Here is a 24333-nt window from a genome sequence, read left to right as displayed (position 1 = left end):
TTTTGGAATGCACATTCAGGCAGCCCCTTGTTGTGAGTGGCTAGGGACTGTAGCAGGTTAGTTAGTGGCTAACTTGAGACACCTGGCCAAAGATCCTAAAGGGAGGCTTGCAAATGCAGGCCTCCCCCTTATTCTGCAGCTGCCTGTGAAACCAGACAATGGGTCCAGGCTACCGATCTCTACTTCAGCCAATTAAGCAGAGACAAGGTTGAATCATTTGAGCATTTATTCCATTATTGCTGGCAAAAGGGAGAGCAGTGGGGTTTGTCCACATAAAATCTGCTCTGCTCTTCCCTTATTACATGGCTGGTTATATACGGCTGCATGCAAGGGGGAAGGGAGGGAGGACCAGTGGTCTGTGTGTCTCCTTTAAGGATCTTGAAGTCTGGTAACAAGGAAGTTAATTTGCAATGGTGTTAAACCCACTTCTGCCAGTCCTAGGACCTGTGAATAGTAGGTATTCCTGAGGTAATCTCCAGAGCACAGCAACCAAATCAAAGTGCATCCGGTCCTTTATCTGTTTTCAGAATGCATTTTCCTTTCTGAGCAATGGACCCATCCAGGCCCCAAGATGTCTCTCTATTTACAGTTGTTTTTTTCCTTGCAGCACATTTTCCAGTTTCCCAAGGTCAGTAGGAAAACATCTTATCTGTAGCTAGTAAGGTGAATAATCATTGAACAACTATGGTCCTATTCCTTTTAGGTGCCCTCCCCTTTTCACAGTCTTGGTTAACAGAGCATGATCAACATCTCTGCCCCCCAACACCTGTAGCCTGAGGCCATGCCCTGGGTGCCTTCCTTTGGGGATTGGGCTGGCCTACCCCGTGGGAGGGGAAAAGATTGGCTCTTATTCCCAGCCACTCAGTTCAGTGTTCATCTAAGGCTGTCTATAGTTTCTCCAGAGGAAAAGGCACTGTTCAGGTCCCTTTTGGGTACAGCCTACAGTTCTTTATTCCAGCTTGGAAAGGTGATGTCGCCAGTATTTGGAGGACAGTGTTAATGCACTTTCTCCAGGTGGCGCTGTAAGAATAGAAGTGCTGGACCTTGGGAGATGGCTTCTGGGGACAGTGTGTGATGTTGGCTGGGGACTGGGACCTCAGAAGCCTGCCTTCCAGGTCTCCAGCACTATGCTACCCTTCTCCTTCTGGCTTCCTTCTGGGTGAGTGCCAGAGAGCGAGTCCCTGTGCAGTGGGCCTTATGGAGAACGTCCTGGATTCAGGCAGACTCCCTCTCCTTTCCAGTGGGCCAATTCCTTGCTTATTTTTTTGCTGCTAAATGTTATGCATGCTCTTCTTTCAGGCGCTGGTGTTCTGGGTTGGGGGGATTGACACCCCTCGTTCCTCTGGGAGGGTTTTTGGAGCCACAGTATTTTTTGGGATAAAACCACTGTCCCTGGGTGGAGGTATAACTCCGTTTCATGCCTCTGCCCCTCTAACCAGTCTCTGTGTATCTTGTTTTTCAATTCTTGGATATATTACTCCTGTTCAGGTGTTTTTCTGTTGTTAATTCATTTTAATTGCTCTAAGTTTAGCTGTTTATCCAGTTCAGTGCTAGGAGCAGGTGTATATTGCTTTAACTTATTCCGCTGCCATCTTCAATATCTTGGAAGGTGATCTTTTTTGAGGTTAACAGCAACTTGAACAACATGTTACCTAACTGAACTTGGATTCACTTCTTGGTGAGCAAGGAACCAGACCTTACACCAAGAGTGGCTACCACACAAAGGAAAATTTATTTGCAGCACATACGGAATCCATAAGGAATCATTTCTACAGCCATGACCCTTCAAAATTGGGAACTTTGATTTTTGTGTTAGGAAGCTTATGCATGTTCATGATGAAAACTTTGTCATAATATGTACTGTCCAGCATCAAGTTGGCAAATGCACAGAAACACGTTATGTTTTTCATGCCTAACCCTTAACCTGTTTGAGTCAGTTTTCTTTTGTCTTTATTTGGTTTTGCAGGTGGCTGTCTGATGGCCCAGTCCCTGGGACATATGCTTACCCTATAGTTAATGAAAATTTTAGTAACTTTTTAAGTTTAGCTTGGGGTGACCTACTTAGCTTGGAGGTGACATAGAATGGTATTTATGTATTATTTAAAATATATATATCTTTATTGATTTCAGAGAGAGGAAGTGGGGGAGAGAGAGAGAGAGAGAAACATCAGTGATGAGTTATCATTCATCAGCTGCCTCCTGCACCGCCCTGACTGGGGACGGAGCCCACAACCCGGGCATGTGTCCTGCCCAGGAATCGAATCGTGATCTCCTGGATCTTAGGTCAGTGCTCAGCAGCTGAGCCACTCCCTGCTGGGCCATAGAATGGTTTTTAAACAAGGCAGTCAGGTTTATGGCAAAGTTCTCTATAATTGTGTTTCAGAAAAACTCTGCATAGAAAAGGATATGTGAAAGGGAAAAAATGACAAAATTATTGGCTATATATTGTTACCCACCTTTCCATGTCAGAGACCCAAAACAAGGTCCTTCTCCTTAATGTCACTTTCGCCAATAGAACAAGAATAAAGCAGAGCAGAAACTTCATTCTTTGGTCAGGGAATGGAGAAGGGTGACCTCATCTTTTAAAAGCACCTTCTCTCCTTAATTAGAATTTGGGGAGGTTTTAAAGCAGCTGCTTGGGTAGGTGAGATTGACAGCTGGGAAGTTCTAAGAAAGGGACAGCCACTTCATGGAAGTATTGAGGGACACACACTCTTGCCAGCACCTTAGCACAAAGCACAAATTGTGTCTAGCAGTGTACATTTCTTCCCCCTTGGTATGATTTTTAGTATGTTAATGAAGACAAGTTCTCTAGAGGTGGGGGTTAGGGGTGGAGCAGTTGAGAGCAAGTTGGTTCTGTGGTTCAGCTGTCTGAGCTGTCTGCAGATGGTGTGGTTAACCATTAGCAGTTTGTTTTAGCTCCTGTAAGCAAGCATGCTTGTGACATGATTTAGATATTTGGGAACAGTAGGATATACTAAATGATAGCCTGGTGACAATTGCAATATTTACAGTGTGCTATGGCTTTTTTCTAACTATACTGAAATACTTGGTGTAATGAGGTGCATATTTTTTTTTGTCTTTTGTAGGTACAATTGGTCATGTTGCTCATGGAAAATCTACAGTTGTCAAAGCTATTTCTGGAGTTCACACTGTCAGGTTCAAAAATGAATTGGAAAGAAATATCACAATCAAACTTGGGTACGCTAATGCCAAGGTACATAATATACTATGGAAGTAGAAACTATTTTACTTTAATTGTCAAAGACGCAGATGATAAATTCAGTCTTTTCATCAAAACTTTTAGATTTATAAACTTGATGATGCAAATTGTCCTCGGCCAGAATGCTATAGATCCTGTGGAAGTAGTACACCTGATGAGTTCCCTACAGACATTCCAGGGACCAGAGGGAACTTCAAATTAGTCAGGTGATTATTTTTGTGCTAAACACACTTTTTTGGTCTTGTGCTTATTGAACTTTTAAATGGAGATATTAAATAATAATCTATACCTAAACTTACATTTTTGCCAAATTGTGGGTAAGAAACTTTGAAAAACATTTTCTATCTAAGAAGTCAGTTTGCAATAGTTGCTTAATAACTTTTTCAAGTATATTATTATTTTTATAATAAAGATGAATGTAAGGCCAATTATTTAAACCTAAGCTAAAATACAGATGTGCAGGTTCTCTAAAGCATTACCATATAATCAGAATGAAATCATTACATTTGGTAGTTTCATTTTTCTGGTTTCCTCTGTTTGCAACATTGCTGTTTCTTGTTTCTTGGGTAGGACAAGAGTAAAGACATTCTTATTTCTTTTTAACACTTTGGATTTTGGAATATCATTGCATATTTTGATTCTTGATAAGAGGACATTGATAACCAATTGATGTATGTGGATGTTAGGGTTACCCCGGAAAGTTTAGAACATGAGGCCATGAATATACAGTTCTTGAAAATGGTGACTGAATAGTGTGTCTTTGTTTTTAAGTGCTGCCTTCTGTGCATTAGGTTGGCATTTCCACTAGTTTCTCAAGATGCTAGAGATTCTTCAGCAGATTCCTTTTTTGCATGACCATTCCCATTCTGGTAATACAGTTGTGTGCTTTCCCCCCTCCCAAAGCAATCTAATTTACTTCAGTTTATCACAGGTTTACTCCCTTGAAAGTATATCTAAAATTTCTTTAGCTATTTTATGTTCTATAAATTTTAAAGGCTTAAAAACTAAAATTATTCAGAATGTATACATTTATATGGTGATGCATAATAGTTTTTATTTTAAGTATGTTATACCCAGATTTATAAATCTTTACACATGTAATATTATCTTTCATTTTCCAACAACTCTGCTATATTTATTTATTTATTTATTTATGAAAATACATATATTTTTTCATCTTTAACTTGAAATATAGATTCACAGGACTTGGAAAGGTAGCATATATCCTGACAATATTAAATGGAATATTGGGAATACTACATAAGTAAGTAGACAGCATAGATAAATGCACTGACTGATTCCTCAAAAACATTTACTACCACAACTAACCCAATGTGAATTACATAATTTAAGTAGCCTTGCAGCTATTAAAGAAATTGAATTTGTTATTTTAAAAACTTTTGAGAAAAATCTCCAGGCCCAGGTGGTGTCAGTGCAGACTACTATTAAACATTAAATAAGAATTAACTGCCTGGCGGGGCGTGGCTCAGCGGTTGAGTGTCGACCTAGGATCCAGGCGATGGGGGTTTGATTCCCGGTCAAGGCACGTGCCCAGGTTGCGGGCTCGATCAATGACTCTCTCATCATTGATGTTTCTATCTCTCTTTCTCCCTCTCTTTTCCTCTCTCTGAAATCAATAAAGATATATTTTAAAAAAAGAAAAAAAGAATTAACATGGATTTGACTAAATAGAAAAGGAGAAAACACTTAACAGTTCATCTTGTAAAGCAAGTATCACCCTGATAGCAAAACAAGCATTCCAAAAAAGAGAAAAAAAGCTGTGGGACATTTACATCATGGAATACTATGCAGCTGTAAAGAAAAAGAATCTAGTACCCTTTGGGATAGTATGGATGGACCTGGAGAATATTATGCTAAGTGAAATAAGCCAGGCAGCGAAAGACAAATATCACATGGTCTCGCTTATACGTGGAATCTAAAGAACTTAATAAACTGATGAACAGAATAGATTCAATGACATGGAAGCATAGATGAGACTGACGAATGTCAGAGGGATGGAGGAGGGGATGGGTGGAGCGGGAGAGAGTAACCAAAGAATTTATATGCATATATGCACAACCCAAGGACATGGACAATGGTGGGGAGAGGGACTGGGCGGGGAGGGATGGGGTAGAACGGATCATTGGGGAGAAAAAGGGGACATCTGTAATATTTTAAACAAAAATAAAATTTTTAAAAAAGAGAGGAAAAAAAACTACACATGTAATAAATATAAACCCAAAAAATGTCTTATAAAATGTCAGCATATAAAATTTCACAATGTCTAACAGTATTAATATATATATTATGACCACACGGGGATTTATTATAGGGGTACAACAAGGCTGATAAGGCTGACTTAGTGTTTCGTGAAAGGGCTCTGTATGAATATATCCTGACAGTATCAAGTGGATATAAAATGCAAAGTGGTATCCAAATGGCAAAGGAGCCGAGAAGCTAGAGAGTGATGTAGACAAGTTTAGCTTGTCGGTTTAAACAGTTTTAATAGGGAATTTATTTACAGAGACACAGTCCTAGGAGGCAGCAAAACAAAATGGATCCCCCACACATTCCAACCCACAGATCATATGTTGTATATCCTTCTAAGACCTATGTATTCAGAAAGGAATGCAGTGGTATTAAAGGGGACCGAGGAGACCACATACCCCTGGCTTTTGCTCCAGGGTTAAACTCTGAGAGTGCCTTGCCCCCATAGGCCTAAATAGTGGAAGAAGTATTAATGGGAGTTTTTGATTAATCTGAAGCTTCTACACATTCCATAGTCCATGGGGTTGGGGAAATACAGGGGTTCCGGTGGGTTAGTTTTTAAATGGAGTCGGCCTTGCCCGGCTAAGCGTGGCTCAGCAGTTGAGCGTCGACCTAGGATCCAGGCGATCGGGGTTTGATTCCCGGTCAGGGCACATACCTGGGTTACGGGCTCAATCAGTGACTCTCTCATCATTGATGTTTCTATCTCTCTCTCTCCCTCTCCTTTCCTCTCTCTGAAATCAATAAAGATATATTAAAAATAAAAAATAAATGGAGTCAGCCTTTTAAGATGAAGTCAGTTGTACACTTTTAGTATATTTACGTCATTTTTGTTCTATAGTCAGACTAAAGAAAAACATTTACATTTTTATAAACAGGAAAAACCCACTGTGATACCTAGGAATATAGGTGAATTTTTTTTCAACTTGATAAAAAAAACAGTACAACAAACCTTCGCCTAACATCAAATGATGAAAGAAAGAATGAATTCTTTACCCTAAGTTCAGGAATAAGGCAGGAAATAATATCTCTTCTCCCCATTTATTACACATAGTACTAGAAGTTCTGCGATAGGGCAGAAAAGGGTAGTTTTTCCTAAGTAGAAAGAAACTTTTCATTTTTAGATGTATAATTATCTACATAGGAATCTCCAAGGTATCTACTACCATGTTCAGCAAGTTTACCAGGATTGTAGGATACGAGGTCAATGTACAAAAGTTAATTGCATTTCTTTATACTGGCATTGAATGCATACATACCAAATTTTATGTACTCTACTTAAATCTCCTAAAAAGATGAAATACTTAGATATAAAACACATAGAATTTATTCTGTGAAAGTTACACAGCTCTGAAACTCAAAGAAGATCTAAATAGAGATAATGTTCATACATTGGAAAACTCAACACAGTAAAGAGGCTAATTCTGCTCAAATTTATATATAGGTTTAACAAAATACCCATTAAAATCCCAGCAAGGCTTTTGTTGGTATAGATAAAATTATTTTACAATTTACTTGGGAAGAGAAAGGAACTAGAACAATTTTATGTAACAATTTTTTATATATAGCAATTTCATATAAAAAATAAGTGGCAAGAATTGGTTTGCTTGATTTGAAAAATACAGCATTGATGGCTGGTGAAAGGATGGTGGATGAGTGGAACAGAATTAGAGAACCCAGAAATAGACTAGCTTATATATGTCCAACTGAGTTACAGACAAAGGTAACAAATCAGTTTGCAAGGGATGCCTTTTTTTTTTTTTTTAGCAAATGGTACTAGAGCAATTTTTTTATTTTATTTTATTATTGTTTAAAATATTACAGATGTCCCTTTTTCTCCCCAATAACCTGTTCCACCCCGTTCCTTCGCCCTCCCCAGTCCCTCTCCCCACCATTGTCCATGTCCTTGGGTTGTGTATAGATGCATATAAATTCTTTGGTTACTCTCTCCCCTTCCACCCACCCGCCCTCCTCCATCCCTCTGACATTCGTCGGTCTCATCTATTTTTCCATGTCATTGAATCTATTCTGTTCATCAGTTTATTAAGTTCTTTTAGATTCCACGTATAAGCGAGACCATATGATACTTGTCTTTCGCTGCCTGGCTTATTTCACTTAGCATAATATTCTCCAGGTCCATCCATACTGTCCCAAAGGGTACGAGATTCTTCTTTACAGCTGCGTAGTATTCCATACTGTAAATGTCCCACAGCTTTTTTATCCACTCATCTATTGATGGGCACTTGGGCTGTTTCCAGATCTTGGCTATTGTAAACTGTGCTGCTATGAACATCGGGGTACATATATCCTTTCTGATGAATGTTTCAGGATTCTTAGGATACATTCCTAGGAGTGGAATCACTGGGTCAAACTGCAGCTCCATTTTTAATTTTTTGAGGAACCTCCATACTGTTTACCATAGTAGTTGCACCAGTCTGCATTCCCACCAGCAGTGTACTAGGGTTCCCTTGTCTCCACACCCTCGCCAGCACATGTTGTTTGTTGATTTGTTTTTGTTTTTGTTTTTTTTGGTGTGTTTTTTTTTAATATATCTTTATTGACTTCAGAGAGAGGAAAGGAGATGGAGAGAGAGATAGAAACATCAATGATGAGAGTCATTGATCAGCTGCAGCCCGCAACCCGGGCATGTGCCCTGACCGGGAATCAAACCCTGATCTCCTGGATCCTAGGTTGATGCTCAACCGCTGAGCCACGCCCGGCCAGGCTTGTTGATTTGTTGATGGAGCCATTCTGACAGGTGTGAAGTGATACCTCATTGTGGTTTTAATTTGCATCTCTCTGATGATTAGTGAGTTTGAGCATTTTCTCATGTGTCTCTTGGCCATCCGTATGTCCTCTTTGGAGAAGTGTCTATTTAAGTCCTTTGCCCATTTCTTAATTGGGTTGTTTGTCTTCCTCTTGCTGAGTGCTATGAGTTCTTTGTACACGTTGGAAATTAGCCCCCTTATCAGATTCATCCTTGGAAAATATGTTTTCCCAGACCGTGGGGTTCCTTTGTATTTTGAGGCTGTTTTCTTTTGCTGTGCAGAAGCTTTTTAGTTTGATATAGCCCCATATGTTTATTTTTTCCTTTGTTTCTCTTGCCCTAGGAGATGTATCAGTGAAAAGTCCACTACGTGGGATGTCTGTGACTTTACTGCCTATGTTTTCTTCCAGGATTTTTATGGTTTCGTGACTTACACTTAAGTCTTTTATCCATTTTGAGTTTATTTTTGTATATGGTGAAAGTTGGTGGTCTAGTTTCATTCTTTTGCATGTATCTGTCCAATTTTCCCAGCACCACTTATTGAAGAGACTGTCCTTACTCCATTGGATACTCTTGCCTCCTTTGTCAAATATTAACTGACCATAATGGCGTGGGTCTGTTTCTGGGTACTAGAGCAATTGAATGTTCCTAGGGAAAAAAAGAAAAGATTTAAATGTAACACTTTATATTCAAAATGTACCCTTTATACTCAAGATTTGTGTATTCTCGTACATTTTGAATGCATATTCAAAATATACAATCGAATATTAAATGGATCAAATTAACTTTCAGAAGAAAATGCAGGCAAAATTATTTTATGATCTAGGATTTATTGAGGTGTTTTTACATATTATGGTAAAGAGCATTACATTTTTAAAAATGAAAAAGTTGCAGGTCATCAAAATTAAAAATAATTGCTCTGCAGAAGATCTGTTAAGAAAATTAAGGCCTGGCTGGTGTGGCTAAGTGGTTGAGTGTTGTCCAGTGCACCAAGAGGTCACCAGTTCAATTCTCAATCAGGGAACAAGCCTGGGTTGCCAGCTTGATCCCATCTGGGGGCATGCAGAAGGCAGCCAATTGATGTTTCTCTCTCATGGATGTTTCTTTCTCTCCCTCTCTTTCAAATAAATAAAACCATTGTTAAACAAAAAACAAAAAACACAACAGGTCAATAGACAAACTACTGACCCATAGTCAGTATTTTTGAATCATGTCTCCAATAAAGGACTAAAATATAAAGAACACAAAAAAATTCTAACAGCTAAAAAGCAAATGATCAAAAGGAAATGATACAACTAGAACATGGACAAAATACATGAGCATATATGGTAGACAAATAAACATGATTCTTCTCTAATTCATTCGTAATTTCATAAAGTTTATAATTTTACTTTAATTGGAATTGAGTGTTTTCCCAAGCTGATTAGAACCTTGTATTTAGGTAAGCACTATTTGCTCATAGCTCATTTTTATCTGCTTTGTAATGATCTTTGTTTTAATTTTAGCTAGTAATCTCACTTCAGAATTCTGGAAGCTTCAAGCTTTATAGCCACTTCAGAGCAAGATTAATTACTTTTGCGGTGGTTTAACTTTAAGCAGTCTATGGTTTATATATTTAAGTATTAATTGACCTGAAATCTGGTTGTTATGTCTTGATTGTTAGACATGTTTCCTTTGTTGACTGTCCTGGCCATGATATTTTGATGGCTACTATGCTGAATGGTGCAGCAGTGATGGATGCAGCTCTTCTGTTGATAGGTAAATAATATCAGAACTGGTATTACAAATCAATCCAGAATCAATCTAAGATGAAATATTTAAAGGGAACTAGAGTTTTTACTGGACATACTTGGGAAATAACAGGTCATCCAAATTAACATTCATGTCTGCCTATAAATTACCAAGCAAGGTAAACCTGGAGCTGGTATCTTGAGAATTCTTATGGTAGTATACAAGAAAAGAGGAAAGGGGAGAGGAGATATGTCTATGTATATTCAACAGTACATTTTTCCTATTGTTTTCCTTTAGAATTTTTTATATTAGAAGCATGGGAGGGTGGTTAATTTTTAATATCTTTGGGCTGCCCACAGCAATGTCAGTATAATGGTTTTCTTTAGATACAGATCTCATTCATATGAAAATCTGAAATCAAAGCCTGCATGGATGCTTTCAAAGCTAGGGTTATGTTTTCTTCCTTGTGTAAGTTAAGAGATTTTGTTATTGGAGGCCACATGGATTTGGGGGTTAAATGTAGTTGGAGGGCACTGTCTCCAAACAAGATTGCCTTTATCTCTGATACTAGTTGCAAGTTCGGTGAGTTCTCTAAACCATCATTAGCTTTGATAATTTGTTAAGACTCACAGATCTCACTGAAAGCCAAATGGTTACAGTTACAATTTATTGCAGAAAAAGATTGCAGGTTAAAGTCATCTAAAGGAAGAGATGCATAGGGCAGAGTCCAAGAAGGTTCCAAACATATAGTTTTCATTGTCCTCTCTCTGTGGAGACAGGGATTACTCATGGTTTCAGTGTGTAACATTACACATGAAATACTGCCAACCAGGGAATCTCACCTGAGTTTCAGTATTCAGAGTATTTATTGAGGTTGCATTAATAGGCATAAGTGATTCGTTGTCCATGTGGTAGATTTTGATCTCTAAATGACTAAACCTTGGGTTCCCAATCCCTCACCCTACAATCACATTGGTCTTTATGGCTTGGCCAGCCTCTATTGAAAAAGTAGCCCGCCCGGCATGGCTCAGTGGTTAACACCAACCTAGGTTCCAGGAGATCACTGTTCAGTTCCCTGTCAGGGCACATGACCATGTTGCAGGCTCTGTCCCCAGTGAGGATTTGCAGGAGGCAGTCAATCAGTGACTCATCATTGATGTTTCTCTTTCTCTTCCCCCCTCCCTTCCTCTCTCTGAAATCAATAAAGATTTTTTTTTTAAAAGAGTAGTTGCTATTTAGTAGTAGCACTAAAATTATAAAAAAGAAAGATTGGATGATAGCCACACCTGAAATCTGGTGTAGTTAGCCTTGCCCTGAATAAAGACACTCTTATCAAGGATTATATGGTTTATCTTTAAGAAGTCCAAGGCAACTGCTAGACCCTTTTGAAATACTAAACAAAACACTTCTTTACAATACAGTTTTGATTGTTTTTTATAGTGTTTTTCTCTTTTGTTAATAAGTAGCTGTAAAACAAAATATCTTAGAACCTAATAACTTAGAATAACTAACATTTAATCACTATTTCTGTGACTTAGGAGTTTTCTTATCTCTGAAGGTCTTCAGTTACAGAAATTAGACAGAAGTTATGCCAGGATTTATCAAGTTGAAAAACCACTCAAGCCTTGGTTCTTCCTCACATGGGCCTCTCCATAAATTGCCCAACTGCCCTTATAACATAACAACTGTTTTAAGAGCGACAAAGAGCTTTCAAGTTGGAAGCCGAAGTCTAAATAACTTGACAAATGATACCTCATCACTTTTCAGTATTCTCTCAGGAACTGACCTATTACACATTAAAGGGAAGCATTTCGCAACAATGTGAACACCTGAAGATGGGGATCATTGGGAGTTTTTTGCAATCTACATTCTTAGGCTTGAGTAATTATAATTCATAGATTATATTAAGCAGCTTTCCCTCTGAAATATTCTGTTGCAAGACAGGGTCAGAATATCCTAAAGACTGGATAGAACCAGAAGGGTATTTATTATGCCTGAGTAAAAGCTGTGAATAAACTTGAGAGGCCAAATTTCTTAATTACAAGCATTGTGCTTAGGAATAGGAATAGGAGCTAAAAGGCTGAGAAAATCCAATGAAATCAGTCATGGAATTTAAACAAGGGCTTACAAAAAAAAACCACACTTGGCAGTTGGTGCCCAGGAATTTGCTTTGAGTGGGACATCCAAAAGTCTTTTAGGTACCAGCTAATTCTTGTTACTCATCTTATTTGATTTCTTTTTTATTCTTTATCATCATTTTAGCTGGTAATGAATCTTGTCCCCAACCTCAGACTTCTGAACACCTGGCTGCCATAGAAATTATGAAACTGAAACATATTTTGATTCTACAAAATAAAATTGATTTGGTAAAAGAAAGTCAGGCTAAAGAACAGTATGAACAAATCCTTGGGTTTGTACAAGGTAAGAAGCTGTAATATGTAATAAATGTATGCATCACTTTGAGAGGCGTTTAATCCAGATATTTTAATAATGACTTTATGAATTGTAAACCCTATTTCTCTTATCTGTTACTTAACAGCGCTGTTGTTTTTAGACATTTGATAGGAGTGAAATGTGTTTCTGAACAGGAAAGTGCATATTACCTAGAAAAGTTTTTTTCCAAATGTAAAAACATTGCTTTTTAAAAATACAATATAACAACTTTTTTGTTGTTAATTTGCACCCAAGAATATATTTTTCATTCACTTTAGAAAGAGAAGGGAGGAAGTGGGAAAGAGAGGGCCTGGGATTGACCCGCAAACCATTTCCTTGACTGGGAATAGAACCCGAGGCCCTTCAGTTTGTGTTCCTTTGCTCTACCACTGAGCTACACCAGACAGGGCTAACAACTAGGGGTTATTTATTAGATAATAACTATTCAGAAAACTTCTCAGCTGTGCGTGTCATCCTTGCATAGTGGGTATACTAATCTTCTCTGTACTATTTCAATTTTAGTATATGTACTACCAAAGTGAGTGCCAATTAGATGTTTTAAATACGTTTCCAGTGATAGTGTAAGTTAATAACACATCTTTTTTGTTGGTTTGCTTTCTAATTATTTGACTCTTCTCATTGACCACCTATTTCCAGAACTGAAACTGACAATGAATTTAGCTTCCCTTTTTCTAAAATGTACTGTTTTCATTTTGGGTAAGACCTACTGCATATTTTTTTGAAATTTGATTTCTTGTCTTTTTCAGTTAGAAATAATGGCTCTATTCTATATTATCTGGCATAGGAAAGAAAAAGTACACCTATAAAATCTTTTTTCTGTTCAGTCCCTTTGATGGACCAGCTTGTTTGATGTTTAATTAATAAAAGCAAATTTGTGTTCGCCAGCAATTTTTGATTAGCAGTGAGTCTGTGATTTTCTATTGACATGTATTCGGGGGGTAAATACATGTTATTGGAAATCTTTTCAGCTATCAAAGTTTCTTTTTCAGTAATACAAGTATTTATTTCTTTTAACATGCTATTCTTTTTTATTATAGATATTAATCTAACTTTAGAGTATTCAGTTTCAGAAGGATAAAGTATTATAATCTTTCTAAACAGAAGAATTACTTTTTATATGTTGCTGTTTTAATAATCTTATTATTTTACCTAACAGTTGTACAGAACAATTTATAAAATTTTGATCACTCTGAATTTTGTCATATAGGTACAGTAGCAGAAGGAGCTCCCATTATTCCAATTTCCGCTCAGTTGAAATATAATATTGAAGTTGTCTGTGAGTATATTGTGAAGAAAATTCCAGTACCTTTAAGAGACTTTACATCAGAACCCCGACTTATTGGTAAGCTCCCTAACCTATTGACCTTTCTATTTTAAAAAAAATTTATCATAATTGTTGAAAGTATTAACAGATGTCTTCCTTTTTTGCCCCCATTGACACTCTCCCCCCTCTCTCCTCTCCACCAGGCCTTCACCAAACTATCGTCTGTGTCTATGGGATATGCATATAAGTTCTTTGCTTAACTTTTCCTGACACCCCACCCCATGCTCCCAACCCCCACCTCCTTTTTGTCTGAGATTTGTCAACGTGTTCCATATCTCTAGATCTATTTTGTCAGTTTCTTTTGTTCATTATATTCCACATATAAGTAAGATCATTCCTTCCCTTTACTTTCATCCTGTGTGAGTCTTTTGTTCTGAGGTAGATCTCTTGTAGACAGCATATATGGGTCATCTTTTCTTATCCATTCAGCTACCTTATGTCTTTGAATGGAGCATTTAATCCACTTATTTAAATTATTGATACTTAAATTGGTACTTATTGCCATTTTAATTCTTTATGCCTATGTTTATCTCTCTATTTCTACTTATTACAGCAGTCTCTTTAACATTTCTTGCTGCACTGGTTTGGTGGTGATAAACTCTGTTAGCCCTTTTTTTGTCTGGGAAGCTCTTCATTTCACCGTCTATTCTGAATGATAGCCTTGCTGGATAGAGTAGTCTTGGTTTCAGATCCTTGTTTTGCATTACCTTAAATACTTCATGCCATTCCCTTCTAGCCTATAGTGTTTCTGTTGAGAAATCAGCTGACAGCCTCAAGAAAGGCTCCTTTGTAGGTAAGATACTGCTTTTCACTTGCTGCCTTTAAGAGTCTCAGTTTGGCCCAGCCGGACGTGGCTCAGCGGTTGAGTATTGACCTAGGATCCAGGAGATTGGGGTTCGATTCCTGGTCAGGGCACATGCCCAGGTTGTGGGCTGCAGCCGATCAGTGACTCTCTCATCATTGATGTTTCTGTCTGTCTCTCTCCCCCTCCTTTCCTCTCTCTGAAATCAATAAAGATATGTTAAAAAAAAAAAAAAAGATTCTGTTTGTCTTTAATTTTTTGACATTTTACTAATGATGTGTTTTGGTGTAGGCCTCTTTGGGTTCTTTTTGCTTTGGACTCTCTGTGCCTCCTGAACTTATGTGACTTTTCCCTTTACCATATTAGGGAAATTTTCTGCCATTATTTCCTCAAACAAATTCTCTATCCCTTGCTCATTTTCTTCTTTGGCTCTCCTATGGTGCGGATATTGTTACAATTCATGTTGTCCCACAGCTCCCTTAAACTGTCATCCTGTTTTTTAATTGTTTTTTCTTTTGGGTTCTCTGATTTTTTTTTCTACCCTGTCTTTAATTCACTTATCTAGTTCTTAGCTTCCACTAACCTGCTGTTTATTGCTTCCAGTGTATTCTTTATTTCTGCTATGTCATTCTTCATTTCCCACTGATTGTTTTTATAGTTTCTGTGTATTTTTTTGTGCTGTTGTGCATCCTTAAAATCATTACTCTGGGCTCTGTATATGATAAATTGCTTATTTACATTTCATTTATTTCTTGTTTTGGAGAATTCTTTTGTTCCTTCATTTGGGGCCTGTTTCTTTATCTCAGCAGTTTGGCTGCCTGTTTGTGTTTATATCTGTGTATTAGGTAGATCTGCTATGACTCCTAGTCTTGGTAGGGTGGCTTATGTAGTAGGTGACCTGTAGGACCCAGTGGTGCACTCGCCCTGATCACCAGAGCTGGGCGCTCTAATAATGTGCCTTGTTTGCATTGTGTGGGCCTTCCTGTTGTAATTGGGTCTTGATTACCATTGGCTTGTTTGTGCATAGGCTCTACCCTCAGGCTGTCTAACAATGAGGCTCAACCCCCCCCTCATTGTGCAGGCTACCGTGCTGGTGCTGATCACATGAAGCAGAATTCACCTCAGCAAGGTTTAAGCCTGCCAGTATTTACCTGTAGATATACTGCTTAGGAAGCTTATTGTATCCTGCTCTATTGTTTCCTTAAGCTGGCCACTGGATGTATTGGTTTTGGGCCTTTTTGTGGGGTCTCTATGCAGGCCAGTGTCAAACACTGTTTGTGATTGACCCTGAGAAACCTGTCTGGAGCTATCAGTGATCCTCCACTTGTGGCTTCTTCTGCTGTGTCTGGAGACTGTAGAAAGGACCAAGCTGCACACCATGGTTTGCTTTTATTAGCCCTGGGCTAGAAGTAGGTCTGACAAAGACTCAAAACACCCAGAGATCCTCCTCTATCTTTAGGCTGTCTGTTAGTTTCAGTCACTTAATAAGCCTCAGGCTGTGGTCCTCAGTAGGGCATAAGCTCCACAATGGGGTGGCAAGGGGGATTCCAACAGGTGGGGCAATTGCATTGATGGGAAAACTCTGCCTAAGAAAGATAGTTTCTGCAGCATGGGGAAAGGACTTAGCACAGGGATCCTGATGGTTGTGTACTCTTCAGTTCTCCCCAGAGAGACCCAGACCAACCTCAGACTCTCCTTACACAGCCCTAGTCCACTCTTTCCTGCCTCTGCTGGAACCCAAGGTGAGTGGCTCCCAGCGAAATTTAGTGCATTCGCCCTTTAAGAGGGTGCCTGCATTTTCAGCACTCTCCCTGGCAGACAGAAACCCTGCTCCTTTTCATGGCCAGATGTTATGTGGGCACCTTTCTCAGTTCTGGTGTTCTGGTCTAGGAAGCCCAGTTTGGGGTTTAGGTCCCAGAGTCTTCAGTGGGATCCCACTACAGCTGAGATACCCTTCCAGACCCTCTGCTGCTGCCTATGGCAACCCGGCCAGCCTTCTCGTGCCTCCTCACTTCCTTCCAGCCTCTTGTGGTCTCCACTTTTCCTCCTTGGTTATGAGGGTGCCCTCCAACTCATCTTCAGTTGTTTATTGAGGGTGGTTTTTCTATATTTTAGTTGTAATTCTAGTTTGGTCCTGGGAGAAAGTCAGTGTAGCTTTAACTTAACCTGTCTCCATCTTGGAGTCTCTTCAAGGCATTCTGTGAGATTCTTTATTTCTCTCATCCCCCTTCTACAACCACCTTAGAAATCATACTTGTGACAATGCCATCACAAGATAGAAGGAACTCTGATCCATAAGTCAGACTCTGCAACATGCAATTAACTGCCCTGGAGCCACCTCTGCATGCTTGCCCAGAGTTTCTCAGGCCTGACACACAGTGTCAGCCAATCCCAGCTCACTGGGAGCATCCTAGTCTGTCACAGCCTGGGCCTTACTGGCTCATAGATGTACAAGTGCACACAAACGATCTGACAGTGCCCTGCTCATTATTATTTATTCTTTGTGATAATATATTACAATCTTTATATATTTTTTGAATTTAAAAAAGGGAATGAGTTTATGGAAACCAAGGGCAACCAGCCAATTTGAACTTAGTGAAAAATGAAAGTGTACATGTTATATTAAGATACATTAATTCCAAGGTGGTTTTGTCAGTGCAACATTGAATGAGCAACAGAATCCTGAATGAAATACAAATGTTCACCATTTTTGTGCTCGTTGTGGTATACTCTGTGACCAGGATTGGAGCAATAAAGTATTTCTTATGTAGAGATAATGCTTTAATCAGGAATGGAATGATTTTCATGTTTCTTTTACCCTGATTTTATAGTACCAATGTTGATATATTTGATTAAGTTGGGAATTCCTGAAAGCAAGCTTATAGGAGCCTTTCCCAAACATTCAGTCTTTCTAGACCTTCGTTAAGGACTGTGTGTGTTTTAATGGGAAATGTTCTGTTGGGTGATTGGGGAGCACATCTTTTGTTAAGGATCACTGTTTTCCTCAAGGCTTACATAGTCCTAGAATTATTAAATTTTGGGCCCTACCCAGTTTTTCTCAGTGATTAGAGCATTAGCCCGCAGACTGAAGGGTCCCCGATTCAATTCCATCCAAGGGCACATGCCTTGGTTGCAGACTCGATCCCTGGCCCTGATTGGACCGGTGTTGGGGGCAACCAATAGATACGTCTCTCACATCAATGTCTCTCTCTCTCTCTTCCCCTTCTGCTCTTCCTGAAAAGCAGTGGGAAAATATTCTTGGGTGAGGATTTAAAGAAGAAACAAAAACTAAATTTGGGGGGAGGGAGACATCTGTAATACTCTCAACAATAAAATAAGTAACAAAACAAAAAAAACCTAAAATTTTTCTTTTGTCCTCACCCTAGGGTGTTTTTTCCATTGTTTTTCAGAGAGAGTGGGAGAGAGAAACATCGATGCTAGAGAAACATATTGATTGGTTGCCTCCCTCACATGTCCTGATCAGGGCTGGAGTTTGAGCCTGCAACCAAGCTACGTCGTGTCCTTGACTGGAATTGAACCCGGAACCCTTCAGTACGCAGGCCTAGGCCCTAACTACTGAGACAAACCAGCTAGGGCAAAAACCTAAATTTTTAATTACTGAAGTCACATAGAGGTATAGAAATAGAAAGTTCAGTCCTACAACACTGGTGCAAACATGCTTTTCCATAACTCTTTCTGTTCATGTAATCATATAAACATACGTATCTGTACAGTCTATTTTAAGTGAGTACTGTTGTACCTTGGCGAATCATTTTTAGCTACTTTTTTCTTAATAGTATTCAGAGAGTCACTGTATTCATTTGCTATAAAATACCACGTTGTGGGTTGTTTTAAACAACAGAAATTTATTTTTTTACCTTTATGGGAAGCTTGAGATTAGCATGTTGGCAGATTTGGTTTCTTCAGAGGCCTTTCTTTGTCTTGCAGTTTGCGACATGATGCTTTGTCTTCACATATTACCTCTTTGTGTGTGTGTACCTTTGGTATTTCTTGGTGTGTCAAATTTCCTCTTAGAAGGATACCAGTCATGTTGGTGTTGAGCCCATCCAGGGGCCTCAGTTGACATTAAGTACCTCTTATTTATTTGTTTGTTTGTTAATTCTCATCCTAGGATATTTTTTCCATTGATCTTTAGAGAGAGTGGAAGGAAGAGGGAGAGAGAGAGAGATGTGAAACACATCGATTGGTTGCCTCTAACGCACACCTGACAGGAGCCAGGTATGGAACCTGCAACCCAGGTACTTGCCCTTGACCACAATCAAATCTGAGACCCTTGATTTTAGAGGCCAACTCTCTTAACTACTGAGCCACACTGGTCAGGGCTTAATTACCTGTTAAAGGCTCTGTCCTTATATTGTTAGATACTGAGGTACCTGAGTCTATGAGTTAGAATTCAACATTAATGGAGCAGGAATAGTTTGGCCTAGAACAGTCATCCCTTCACGTAATTTTATATATATATAAATACACACACACACACACACACACACACACACAGTGCTTAAGTTCTTTTATAATAGTTGCATTGTATTTCACAGTATAAGTGAAACAACCATGTCACTGATTAGTGTTTTTATTTTTCTACTATAAGTAAGAGTACAGTAAGCACTGGAATAATATTTTCCCAAAACCTCAACTCTAAGGTTACTTAGAAAACTTATATTCTACTCCTGTAGAATATGTAATTTGAAAGAATATTCCTTCTAACTAAAATAACAGGATGAGCTTTATGGTTCCTTCCCTTTTTTCCCTATTCTCTTCCTAGTTATTAGATCTTTTGATGTCAACAAACCTGGCTGTGAGGTTGATGACCTTAAAGGTGGTGTGGCTGGCGGTAGTATTTTAAAAGGAGTATTAAAGGTAAACTGAATTTTATATTTTTTAACCAGGACAAGAGTATGGTAAAATAAGATTAAAAATTCACTTTTATATATATATACACACACATATATGTATAGTTTTATTTATTACTTTGTATTTTAAATATGCCTTATCAAAGTTGTAGATTTCTTACAGTTGATTGCTTAATAATTGAGTAGTTGTTACTTTTTCCTTTCTTCTACGTTTTTAATTTTTATTCTTTTTAAAGTGGTGTTTGAAATTATTCATCCAAGGTATCTTTTCATTTTAACCATCTACCAGTTAGGACTATTTACCCATAAATGGTAATTGTGTTGTTCCAAATATTTTAATTACTTTCTTATATGTTTCAGGTGGGCCAGGAGATAGAAGTCAGACCTGGTATTGTTTCCAAAGATAGTGAAGGAAACCTTATGTGTAAATCAATCTTTTCCAAAATTGTATCACTTTTTGCAGAACACAATGATCTTCAGTATGCTGCTCCAGGGGGTCTTATTGGTATGAAACTTACTTTCATCCATAAGCCTTTATTGGTGTCTAATCATGTCATGTTTTGTTTGAAATGGGTTATCTAAAAGCATATCTCTCTAGTTAGATATTTTAACTCAATATGGAGGAGTGTCATGGGGCAGATACATATACATAGTTCAGTTGTTAATTTTAGAGTACTAAGTAACTAAGTTTTTTTAAGAAATGCTTTTATAAATAAAGGGTATATTTTGGTGACATGCATATGATAAGTTCTGTAATAACAAAGTTTTATGATTTAGCATTTACTATATATCATTGTATTCTTTTTTAAATATGTTTTTATTGATTAAAAATTTTTTTTAATGTAACTTTATCGATTTTAGAGAGAGGAAGGGAGAGGAAGAGAAAGAGATGGAAACATCAGTGATGAGAGAGTCATTGATCAGCTGCCTCCTGCATGCCCCCCCACTGGGGCATGTGCCCTGAAACCCAGGCATGAGCCCTGACTGGGAATTGAACCACGATCTCCTGGATCCTACGTAGATGCTCAGCCACTGAGCCATGCTGGCCGGGCTGTTATTACTGATTTTTTTAGAGAGAGAGAAACATCAATGAGACAGAAACATCAATCTGCTGCCTCCTTCACTCCCACAACTGGTGCCCGGAATGACAATCAGCTGAGCTACACAGGACAGGGCTGTCATTGTACTCATATTTATACTTTTTTTGTTTGCTTTTTATGTAAACTTTTACACATTAAGTTGTCCACAAATACCACTTGTATCAGTATGATAACTTTCATTTTGATGGACTCTTAAGTTATGGCTAATTTCTTACTAAGTTTATTACAAATGTCCAGGAAAAGTTAAAATTTTGTGAGAGGTTCACTAAAGCTTGTTTTTTTTGTTTTATGTTTTAGTTGTATTATTAGGGCATTTTGAAATGTTACCTCGTTTTGTGAGGTGCCCAGTTTCTCATGACAAATCAGTTGTAATTATTATTGAGGCTCCCGTGTGCATTTTGCATTACATCTGTTTTTAACAATTTGGTTGTGACTTCTTTTTATTGTTGACAGTATTAAAGATGCCTCCTATTTTCCTATACTTTACCCCACCTCAGGTCTTCACTTTATTGCCTGCATCCGTGGGCTATGTAAATATGCATATAAGTACTTTGACTAATGTCTTCCCATCCACTTCATCTCCTTTCCCTCTGAAATCTGGCAGTTTCTTCCATGCATCCAAGCCTCTGGACCTATTTTATTACATTCCACATATGAGTGACATCATGTGATAGTTGTCTTTCTCAGACTGGCTTATTTCATTTAGCAGAATCTCCAGATCCATCCATGCTTTTGCAAATAGTAAGAGTTCTTTCTTTTTTACAGCCATGTGGTATTCCATGGACATCCAAAGTTTTTTCCTTTAAGAATTTTGGTTAGTGTCTTATTTTCAGCTTGTTATCCTTCAGCTCTCTGGGTTAAAGACTTCACACTGGGCACCCAGACAGCCTTCAAAGTGGAATCTTCCAGGGAAAGATCAGACAAATCAAATGGTAGTCTTCAGGGAATGAGACTTTAGAAGAGCTTCATCCCTGCTCCCTGTTCTGCTCTCTGTAGTGACTGCCAGCCTATTGGATTTTACCACTAGTTCATGTTGTTTACTGTACTGCCAACTGAGCTGGTGAATGGGGATGGCACTAGGACAAGTTAAAATGTCATATAATTGGTGTTCTTACTGGCGATCCCTGCCTTTTAAAGCGAAATGTCCACAGATTCCTGCAAGCCTTTGGGTAAATTTCTGAGCTTTGAAAGTGATTCTGAGATTTTGACAGTTGGGATTTTTAAAATTGTTTTTGTGGAGAAGAGAGTTATAACAGAGGGCTTTCACTCTATCATTTTACTGACATTTGCTGTGTGTTTTATATGTTCCACTCTACCAATAATACAAGTTTCCTATATATGATTGTGTAATTTTTTTTGGAATCTGATTTTATCTTCACTTGAAGATATATTTATTGACTTGAGAGAGAGAGGGAGGTGGGGGAAAGAGAGAAACATCTGTGTAAGAGACATATCAATCAGTTGCCTTCCCTAAAGACTCTGACTGGGCATCAAACCACACCTAGGTATGTGCCCTTACCAGGAATTTAACCTGCAACTTTTCTGTGTACAGGGTGATGCTCCAACACACGAAACTTGGGTGCTTTTTTTTTTTTTATGAAAAAATTTAGGAAACATTTTTATGTAACTTTTTATTGCACTGTTTTACAAACATGTAAGTAGAATAATATAATGAAAAGATTGTGCCATGATAGTTGTTGGTATCAATTCCACACAAATAGGAATTCCACTTTGGGGTGAGGTGAAAAAGGAAACTTTATTTAGTTGGCTGTGGAATAGGTCAATAATGTTATGGCTCAACTGTGCTGCATGGCTCTACTAGCTTCCTACCTGTGAGGCCCCTCTCTATCTAGACAGCTCTGCCTTGCTGTGCTCTACTCTGCTCTGGTGGTGACACACCTTCATTGTTCCCACCTGGGTAAATGTAGTTTTCAATCTTTCCTGGATATCTGATCCAAAGGGGAGCTGACTTATAGAGAGAAGTCCCCTGGCCTCTCATTTATTTGTCCTCATGCAAATGAGGACTGAAATCCTCAGTTTTATTGCTTCTGAAAACACTATCCTGATCGGTTGAGGAAAATGCCAATGGGGGTATAGTTGTGCTGCTCTAATTGGACAGGGAAAAGACTCAGTTCTAGTGATTGAAACAGGAACTCCTTTATAAGTATTGGCTTAGGTGGCATGAACACAGTGCAGGCAGGCAGTTCAGTTAGGAGGCAGACAATTTAGTTCAAGCTTCTCCTTAAATTGTGGTTTTATGAGAGGCTCCTCTTTAAAATAGCCTTTATTTTTAAATTTGTGCCCAGTTAGCCTCCAGGAAACCTTCTTGGTAGATATCTTGGTCAACACATTGTGTACTGCCAACGAGCAGTAACAATTATCAATTTATTTCTGCAAATTAATTATGAAATTTGTGTCTTTCAGCCTTTATTAAGGTAGACTATCTTATTAAATGAAATTTGTTTTGAGTTAGGGAGGCATCTCATTTGCCCTTATAATTTAATCAAGAGAATCTTTTCTTAAATTTCTAACAACATTTGTTTCCAGTATTCTTATTTTTTGAGCTAAAGCAGGGATTTTATATGAGAATAGTATGTGATTTTAATTATGTAGCTGTTATAACTGGATTAAAATGTATAGATACATGCTGCACTGGTTTGACTGACTTTAACCTTTGCAAAACATTTTAAGAAATAAAAAGATGGAAATATATATCTTATTTATAATCAGGAGTTGGAACAAAAATTGATCCCACTTTGTGCCGTGCTGACAGAATGGTGGGGCAGGTGGTTGGTGCAGTTGGCGCTTTACCAGAGATCTTCACAGAATTGGAAATCTCCTATTTTCTACTTAGACGGCTTCTTGGCGTACGCATAGAAGGAGACAAAAAAGCAGCAAAGGTAACTGCTTTTTGTAATTTAAAAACCCAGACAATGCATGATGTTTCAACAAGTTTTGTTTTCTTTCATAATTAAAATTCCAAAAAAGGACAAGGTGAATAATTCAAAATTTTGTGTATGGCAACCAGCCATAAAGATAGAATTTTCTTACTAAATTTATCAGGATAACATATAAATTTTGGGTGTACAGCTTTATTATACAAAATATCTGTACTATGTTGTGTACTTACAACCCAAAGTATAACCTTCAGTCACTACATATTTGACACCCAATACCCTTTGCTCTCCCCTCACTCCTCTTCATGCTACCCTTCTGGTAACCACCATTTTCTTGTCCGTATCTTGAGTTTATTTATTTGTTCCTTTGTTTCATTTGTTCATTTGTTGCTTTTTGTTTTATATCGCACATGTGAGTGAAATCATAGTTTTTGTCCTTTTTCATCTGACTTACTTCACTTAGCATAATGCTCTCACATAATATCCATGTTGTTGCAAATGGCACTATATCATCTTTTCTTAGGGCTGAGTAGTACAGTATTTCATTATATATAGATACCATGTCATCTTTATTCAGTCCTCTATTGTAGAACACCTAGGTGGTTTCCATGTCTTGGCCACCTTATCAGAGGTATTATTTGCAAATATCTTCTTTCATTTGGTTCGTTGCTGTTTTGTTTGATGTATGCACATTTATTTATTTTTTCCTTTTAATTCCCTTCCTTGGGGAGTCAGATTTATAAAACCCCCTCTAATATCAGTGTCTATAAGTTTATTACCTGTGTTGTTTTCTATGTAATTTATTGTTTGAGGTTGTGTATGTAGGTCTTTGATCTATTTTGAGTTAATTTTTGGACATGGGGACAAACAGTAATCTAGTTTCATCCTTACGC

At 38.1% G+C, this 24333-nt stretch overlaps 1 protein-coding gene across 4 annotated transcripts in view; it reads left to right on the top strand.

Moving 5' to 3' along the window:
- The window catches only part of LOC308551953 (eukaryotic translation initiation factor 2 subunit 3, X-linked-like), a 59389-nt gene that overhangs the window by 8406 nt on the left and 26650 nt on the right, over nt 1-24333 (top strand). For 2 of the 4 annotated variants that reach the window (XM_081126870.1, XM_081126871.1), the window contains exons 3-10: nt 3090-3217; nt 3308-3429; nt 9922-10016; nt 12252-12410; nt 13651-13785; nt 19356-19450; nt 19804-19948; nt 23274-23443. In XM_081126870.1, the coding sequence (XP_080982996.1) occupies nt 3090-3217; nt 3308-3429; nt 9922-10016; nt 12252-12410; nt 13651-13785; nt 19356-19450; nt 19804-19948; nt 23274-23443 (1049 nt within the window). The remainder of the gene's footprint in view (nt 1-3089; nt 3218-3307; nt 3430-9921; nt 10017-12251; nt 12411-13650; nt 13786-19355; nt 19451-19803; nt 19949-23273; nt 23444-24333) is intronic. The other 2 variants (XM_081126872.1, XM_081126873.1) reach the window with 2 other exon arrangements.

Source organism: Miniopterus schreibersii (assembly GCF_964146895.1).
Source record: "Miniopterus schreibersii genome assembly, chromosome: Y".
Classification (NCBI taxonomy): Eukaryota; Metazoa; Chordata; class Mammalia; order Chiroptera; family Miniopteridae; genus Miniopterus; species Miniopterus schreibersii.
The sequence above is the reverse complement of the archived record's forward strand: the minus strand, read 5'-3'. Positions and strand labels throughout refer to the sequence as shown.